This window comes from Charadrius vociferus, unplaced genomic scaffold (genome assembly GCF_000708025.1).
Source record: "Charadrius vociferus isolate BGI_N301 unplaced genomic scaffold, ASM70802v2 scaffold561, whole genome shotgun sequence".
Classification (NCBI taxonomy): Eukaryota; Metazoa; Chordata; class Aves; order Charadriiformes; family Charadriidae; genus Charadrius; species Charadrius vociferus.
This window is the reverse complement of record NW_009646848.1, coordinates 966,446-974,243: the sequence shown is the minus strand read 5'-3', so window position 1 is coordinate 974,243 and position 7,798 is coordinate 966,446. Positions and strand designations below refer to the sequence as shown.

Below are 7,798 nucleotides of genomic sequence, written 5' to 3'. Positions count from 1 at the left end.
TGCACACATCCTGCTGCCCTACTTCACAACATGCATCTTCCTACAGCAGTCCTTTCCCAGACTTTCACTTTTTGGGAAGCTAAAGCACATTAAAAATATTATGGCTATTTACTTGACTGTGGGAGCAGCTACACCAACCTCTCCTCCCTAACTACTCACCACTAGTTCTCAGCTGTGTATAGTACAAAGGGTAGCAAAGGGTTGGGAGGATGAGGGGGGAAGGGAGTGAGGAGCAGGGATGAGCAGCCATTTTTTTTTGCATAGTATCTAGCCGTACACTCCAACGGCTCCCTGTAGTCTACCCTCACCTTCTCCCCTGTCAGTGATGTCCTCCCTCAAGGGATAGTGGAGATTTTTTCCTGAGAAGTGGTAAATTCTTCCTCCCCCAACCTACTACTTTGTCCACAAGTTTCTCCAACACACTCTGTTGCCTGCCTCAGCGGCACCACTAAGCCCTTCAAGATTCAGGTCTTAAGGCACAAGCATAGCAGAGAATCCCAATATTTACCTCTGGTGTCTCTCCTGCCTCCAAGTATGCAGCAGTGATGTAGGCAGCCAAGGGGACTTCCCCATCCACACCTCCCTACAAAAAGCATGAACATCCAAAGAGCTGGGAAAGTTAATACACAAAGACCTGAAGCTTTTCAGTAAAGGTCCCACCTATCCCTGGCTAGCTCCCAGACAAGAAAGCAGAACAACACAGGAAAGTGAACTAAAACAACTACCAGTAGACCCGGCAAGAACTGCTTTGAGTTGTCCTTCAAGGTGCTCTGGCTCCTACCTTCATGGCTGTGTGGAAAAGTTGGCCCACATTTCTGAAGCAACCGTTGGGAAGCTGGTGGAACTCCAGCCAGGTGAGAGCAGCTTGGATGGTCCTGTTGTCCAGGAAAATGTATGGTTTGGCTTGGACAAAGCATTTAACCACAAATGCAGTCAGCCTGGTCAGGAAAAGAACAGAAAAAAAGGCATGAGAGAGGGAAGAGAGAAGCAGAAAGAGATGGAGTGAATAAGAGAAAGGAAAGAATGGGTGGAAAGAAAGAATCTAAGTAGAAGCTGAGGAAAAAGTAGGAGTTTGAAACTGGTGGGTCTCTCCTCACTGTTCTGCTAGTGCTTGTTTGCTAGTCCAAGGACATCCTAAGGACAGTTGCATACCCCTGGGGTGCCCTAGCCTCCAAAGCACCTGGAACATTTTGGGTCCAACAGGACAGAAAGGATTCAATGTTGGAAGCAGAAAGATGCCCACTTCTAGGCTGCTAGACAGCAGATAAGAGAGCCCAGTGCTTACCAAGTATTACCGTACTCATCCTTGGTACCAAATTCACTGTAGGAACCATCAGGGTGTTGATACTGCAGCTGTATCTGGTACCCTGGGAAGCAGCATAGGACGTTAGTGCTCAGAATGGTATTTACAACAAAATCACGGGGCAGGGAATGGGGTGGTGTTAACATTGTAAGTGGTTGAGAGCTCTGGAGGGAAGGGGAGTAGGCAACCATTGATAGGTTGGACAGAGTGGAAGGCAGAGGAGCAAGGTGGGTCTGCTGTACTCACCATTGCGCAGGAAACCTGTTGCCTTCTCCTTGATCTCAGGGGTCAGCTGCCTCGTCTTCTCCAGGTATTGCAGCACATAGACAATGGGGGCAAACAGCACCATGTTCTGCTCCCCACAGCCATGGGGCATCTGCACCAGGTGGTCCAGGTTCTGCAGCGCCGTCCCCATGAGGTCACCTGGAACAGAGCATAGGCATCCTTACCACTCCCTGGCCAGGAGGCTTGGGGATTCACCTCTTCCTACCTGTCACCCATTCCCAGCAGTGTGCCAGGCAAGATAGCCCCAGCGCAGCAGTGTGGGGACACATCTGTCCAGCCAGCTTATCAGTGGCCACTGTACAGGCTGTACACATTACCATCCTGGCAGGGGAAGCCCATAAACAGAACACCCTCTCTCTTGCTGAGTGTTTTACTTAGGTGGAACCAGGAAACACAGCTACACACATGGGAAGAAGGAGGCAGTGGAGGCTCAGAAACCTCAGAAGGGGTACAGGGGATTCTGGGTTTGGGCTTTCCTAGGCCTAAACTCAGAGATATGGGATTTGGAAATGTATGATCATAGCTGAATTCCTTACCGGTGACTGAGATGGTGGCTCTGACTGAACCTTCAACCACATTCAGAGGCAACATCAGAGACACGGATTCCTGTGCTGGATTGCCTGACACCGACAGGGTAAGGTGTACAGGGAGGACAAAAAAAAGAGATTCTGATGAAAACAGCCTTCAAAATCCCCAGAAACTGTTCAAGATTCTGTGCTAACATCCCATTTTCCTGTCACAGAGGCTGCAGATCACATCAAAACCCCTGTACCATTCCACCCTCAACTCCTTCTATCCCCCTCATCGTGACTGCGCTATCCTAACAGCCTTCCTTCTAAAGAGGTTGACATGATCTTGTACTGGACACTCTCTGTGGTCAAAGCCACCTGCTTTTCTCTACATAAGTTACTCCATCTCAGTTCAGATTTCAGTTGCAGGCATATCTTCTCACTGCGCTTCGTGCTCTCAAAAATCTGCTAACGGCCCCATCATACACCATAAAATTCATGACAGAAGCAGCAATCCTAAGTCACGTCCTTCAGCCTCACCATGTTCAGTAGTCTAGTTTTATTACCACAGGTGAAAAAGGCCTCAAGCTGTCACATTAGTATCAGGGATGTTGATACTAAAAGATCCCCACATCCTTACCCAGGGGAAGCTCTAGCTGGCACCATTATTAGAATATGCTTCTGTAGCTTGGTCACGTTTACCGAGAAAATATTTCAACAAGTGGAAAGACCCAGGATGTGGTTAGGCAGGAAGAGGCGGATGAGCAGGGTGAAAGAAGAAAACAATCCTTCTACCTTTTTTGGGACACAGGATGGAGCTGTGAGCCTTTTCTACCAACACTCCCTCTGGCTGTTGGAGCACATAAAAGTAGCATTACAATGAGCTCACAGGAGAGAAACAGGATTACAAGTGGATTAGAAATAGATATGGACAAAATCCTGGTTCGGGTTGGAGAGTCAGCTGGATAAACATCATTATCACATAAAAGTGTAAATTATTTCCGATCATTTTCATCTCAGATAAGAAAACAACATGCATTTTCAAAATATCATAACTTCTGAATGTCTGTGAAACTGATGCTGTAAGATTCAGCAGAGAGCACAGGAGCAAGGACATAAAAGAGTGTATACATTTAAAGTTTTCCATGGTATGAAGTGGAGGATACCCCTCTCCATCCCACATCTGTCAGCCCTCACAGTTGGGCCCAGGTCAGGCCCTGAGATTCTAATTGCACACCTTGAATAGCAAGGGGTAACTCCCAAAATTAACCTCCACAAAATCTGGGAGTTGCAGAAAGCCCACTTTTAGGTGTATGTAACAGAAGAGCTTGTCTAACCCGGACTAGAAGGACTTTGGTGATCACATCTTTCTGTCCTTGGTTTGGGACAAATGGTATCTCGTTGCCACAGAGCTCTTCGGTGGCCACAGCCTCTGTGCTGAGGGTGATGTTCATAAGCCCTGAAAATAACACACATTTAGGTGCACAAAACAACTTCTCATGAAGCATTTCCCATTAATACATTAGAAGTCACCTGTTGACAACGAAAAATTGCAGAGCTCTGCACAATTCTGTATCTCCTAGCACAGACTTGAGAGTAATCATAACATTAGGATGAATGCTAACGAGTACTCTCTGATTAACAGGGTAAACAATTCCCCACTCCATGTCAGCTCTTACAAAACATCCCCACCTTGGTCTCACCCCTTTCCAGTTCCACCACCCCACCTCCCTGTTCTTCTCACCCAGTTGCCCAGCTGTGACACTCCACTGAAAGGTCTTTGCTTCACTGGCACATAAGCAGCTGCTGTAGTTACAGCCTTTGCATGGCTTCAGCTGGAAATGGGTGAGCTCCTCCAGGGTCACTTGAATCTGAGGGGGCAGCAGGGATGGTAGATGGCACATGATAAACATCGCAGGCCATAGATTTCAGCCATCTCCTACCTACCCACAGGCTTTTCTTGCAGAGCCTATCAGGGCTCACCTACCTTCATGCATCGCTGCAGGTAGTTGAAGACTGTGGCCTTCAAGATGAAGGTCTCACCCTGGATCACAGAAGATGGCAGTGTGAGCTCCACAAGAAAGGGCTTGAAAACAAGCAGACTGGAGGTTGGAGCAAGTCCAAAGCCATTACGCCCTGTGCAGAACATCCCTGCTTTCCATTCTGTGATGGTGTTAGGCACAGTGACAGTGACATTCTTGTTCCCACTGGGACTGAGGAGAGGTAGACAGCAACAGACGCATTTAACTAAATCTTGCTGTATGTAGCACCAGGTGATCTGATCTGCACCATTCTCTCCAGTGCACCCCATCGCCTAACCTCAGTCTAACCCCTAACCTCTGCTGAACTTGAACTTGTAGCACTTGCAGGGTTACAAGTAGGTCCTTGTAGAACTGGGGACCCCTGCCTCAGGTGCTTGTATCAACAGAAACATTTTTGACAATAGGTTACACGGCCGCAAGATGCCACCAATTACACTCAGTGCTTTTCTCAGACAGCACTTGCCCTTTGCACATCTAAAAATGCTTTACAGATGTCAGCAGTTTTATTCTTCTTGGCCTGGAGAACCAGACACCAGAAGAGCGACAAGACTGGCTCAACATCAGTAGAACTTAGCAGAAGAGACAGACCCAGCCATTCACCTTCCTGTGAGACACTGACAGCTTAAAGTCCAACATAAATACAGGGCAGAGAGTTGGCTTGTGCCCACATCAGAACTTCTGAGAGCAGCAGACTGTTCTGTGGCTGCTACAACACTGCCCTAGCTAAAGCTAATGATATTCTTTAACTCCAATAATTGGAGGCATTCACTTCTGCCAGGCACATACAGGAAGGCAACACATACAACAGAGACATTTGGTTGCTCAAATCAGCCTGGTGGACAAATCACATAGGAGATATCTGCTGCTAGGGAGTGGAGAGATGGATATAGCTGGAAGGACAGTGGAGGTGGGAGAAGGCAGATGCGGGCGCATCTGGCCTGGGCAGACTCCAGTCTCCAGACACCAGGCAAGAAATTCTTAAAAGTCAGAGATGAAAAATCTCCAGAAGTTCTCTCAGCAGATCCTGTGTACTCACTGAGCCTTTCTCACAGGACACAGTTCCCAGTCCTGTGAAGGACTTCTGTGGAAATCAGTTTCCCCTGCATCTCAGGATACATCCTGTGAGCACAGTTTGGTAAATAACGGCCCACAGGGCTACCACAAGTAGAGTGCAGGCAGTAAACCAAGCTGTTGTGCTGCACTGCACCTGCTTTCCTATCTTCCCATGCCAGCTACCTCCCATGGATGGACAATACTTCTGTATGATTATCTAGTACTGGAAAATGCATTCGATGCAGACATGAGCTCCGATGACAAACAGCCTGACAGGTATCAGCCCCATAACATATGTCCTTAGACATCTTCCTCAGCAGCTTATGATCTAAACCCAGTTGTACCTGCTGCCGTCCCCGGTCACACTAAGCCACCCAGACCAGACCCCCACTGCTCAGTTTACTTACCCCACAGAATACAAATCCCATATCCAGGTTTTGGGGAAATGCTTGTGTACTTTCTCTTCAGCTGAAGAAACAGGTGAAAACATAGTGGGCTGATAGGTAGATGTTGTCAGATGCTCTGCGGGAAATAACAAAGACCCAGTCACCACAGGGTCCTCAGGCCCTGGTTTAGAGCAGAGGGGCTCCGGCCCAGCTGAGGCTGCAGGACATCCAGTCAGCTTTTGGGAAGCACAGCACTGAAACAGAGGTGCTATCCCAAATTTTAAAATCTCCTGCCTCGTTTCAAACAACAGAGATGCTGTGGGCCTAACTTGCATTTGTAGGCACCAACTGAAGGACAACTATTCCCTCACCTTGGAGATAAGACTTGGGTTCCAGACAGCTCACTAACATTTCAGAGCCAGAAGCTGTGAGCCCCAAACAACCTCAAAATAGCACAACAGGTTTAGAGCCAGGGAACACTCTCGCTCCTCCATTTGCAATTACAGCAAGTACTGCCTCTTAGCTCAAACCCAGGATTGCTTTCACCTGAAAGACCGAGCACCCCATGTAATAAGAAACAATCGGCAAATGCTTACTGTTATATACTTTATGGGGCTGGGCAAACATCAACACGGGCCTGGAAGTAAACATTGCTGTTTCCTGCAGCATAGTTGTCGATGGAGTGGTTGGACACACTCTGGGTTTCCTGATATTGGTGTTGGACATAATCTTCAACCCCATTTCCTGTAGGAAAAAAAAAGAACTGATGCACCAGAAGCTTGTCCTCTCCTCCCTGCTCTCTAACCTGTGCCTTCTTGCCCCATCATGCAGTGGAGACTTGGCTGTCCTCTAGCTTGGCGAAGTATTCTCTTGCTTCATTTAAGAGACAATTATTCATATCTTCAGCAGTGAGCAAACAAGGTCTTCTAAGCTAATTCATCTGCCCTGAGTCAGCCAAATTTATTCTTTTTCAAACACATTGTCATTTAGGTACTATGCCTTCCCAGCCTGCAGAGTGCTCATGTTATGGAGATTAAACAAACTATGTGAAATCCCCTTAAAGTAACCAATCATCCTTGGCATCCTGAATCACACAACCAAAGCACAGTAACCACACAATAATTTCTTCTTGGTCAACAATTTCAAGCCACTTACGAAAATAACAAGCGAGTTACAAGGGCCTAAACTGGACCTGTTCCCTGTACCGTCTGCAGCAGCATCCCTAGGATATTGGTAAAGTCAGGAGGCCACGCTTCCCTCAATTCATGAGTTATCCCAACCCACCAAATCAACCATTTTTACCCTGAATGCTGTAAACACATCAGGCTCATCAGAATTTGGGAACCCGCATGAATGATCATCTTCAGACACTTGGCGAGGATAGCTGGAGTTATAAACAGATGGGAATAGCCCATAGATCTGGGAAAGCAAGAAAAGGCAACAAAACAAAAAAAAAAAAATCAGCACAAATAAAACCTGGCACTCCCTTCCTGTCTTGCATCCTGTTTGAATTGCTTCTGGCTACCGTGCATGAATGCATGCCAGAAAGTCCAGGTTCACTGTCACTCTTCCCTGGCTCTCCTCTGATAAAGCCAGCACAAGCCACCAAACTGAACATGAGGCAGAACAACAGAAGCCAATTTACCACCAGTGCATCGAGTGATGGTCAACCTCTTTCTTAAAGCATGCCCCCTAACCCTTACCTGTGCGACGCTGAGGGTGCTGCTGATCCCTCTGGGCCGTGCTTTGAGTTCCTTGGGAGATAAGCTCTGCACAGATGCAAAGGCCTGTCTCCCTCCCTCCCTCTTCATGTCAGGGCAAGGTAAGGGGAGAAGTCAGAGCAGGTTTACTCACCAAGGAGTTGCTGAGCTCTTCTGCTGGCTTGAGCAAAAGGTCGCTCTGATCCACAGTCCAGACAGCACATGTGGACCCAGGAGATGCCAGCAGATGGAGACCAACCTCTGAATCAGGAAGGGTTTGGGGCGTTGAGAAGCCCAGCTCCACCTGGGTAGAAAGAATGCAGGCAATGGGTGAGTGACATTGCTGCTGCTGCTGCTGGCAACCCTACCACTTCCTGAAGAGGGAAGGGACCTACATGAAGAGCATTTCCAAGGACTTGCCTTGGATGGAAACCCAATGGATATCCTAAGGAGGCCCAGAAGGTATTTAAAAAAAAACATCACATTGAGGTTCTAACAGGAAAGATGACAGAGGGGGAAC

General features: G+C 47.7%; 1 protein-coding gene across 1 annotated transcript in view; it reads right to left on the bottom strand.

Moving 5' to 3' along the window:
- Positions 1-7,798, bottom strand: part of LOC104294530 (alpha-2-macroglobulin-like protein 1) — a 24,251-nt gene that overhangs the window by 6,594 nt on the left and 9,859 nt on the right. The window contains exons 15-25 of the mRNA XM_009894143.1: positions 7,433-7,582; positions 6,881-6,997; positions 6,175-6,322; positions 5,600-5,714; positions 4,085-4,310; positions 3,842-3,968; positions 3,435-3,556; positions 2,893-2,947; positions 2,125-2,208; positions 1,550-1,726; positions 509-583 (exon numbers count right to left, since the gene is read on the bottom strand). Of these exons, the coding sequence (XP_009892445.1) occupies positions 509-583; positions 1,550-1,726; positions 2,125-2,208; positions 2,893-2,947; positions 3,435-3,556; positions 3,842-3,968; positions 4,085-4,310; positions 5,600-5,714; positions 6,175-6,322; positions 6,881-6,997; positions 7,433-7,582 (1,396 nt within the window). The remainder of the gene's footprint in view (positions 1-508; positions 584-1,549; positions 1,727-2,124; positions 2,209-2,892; positions 2,948-3,434; positions 3,557-3,841; positions 3,969-4,084; positions 4,311-5,599; positions 5,715-6,174; positions 6,323-6,880; positions 6,998-7,432; positions 7,583-7,798) is intronic.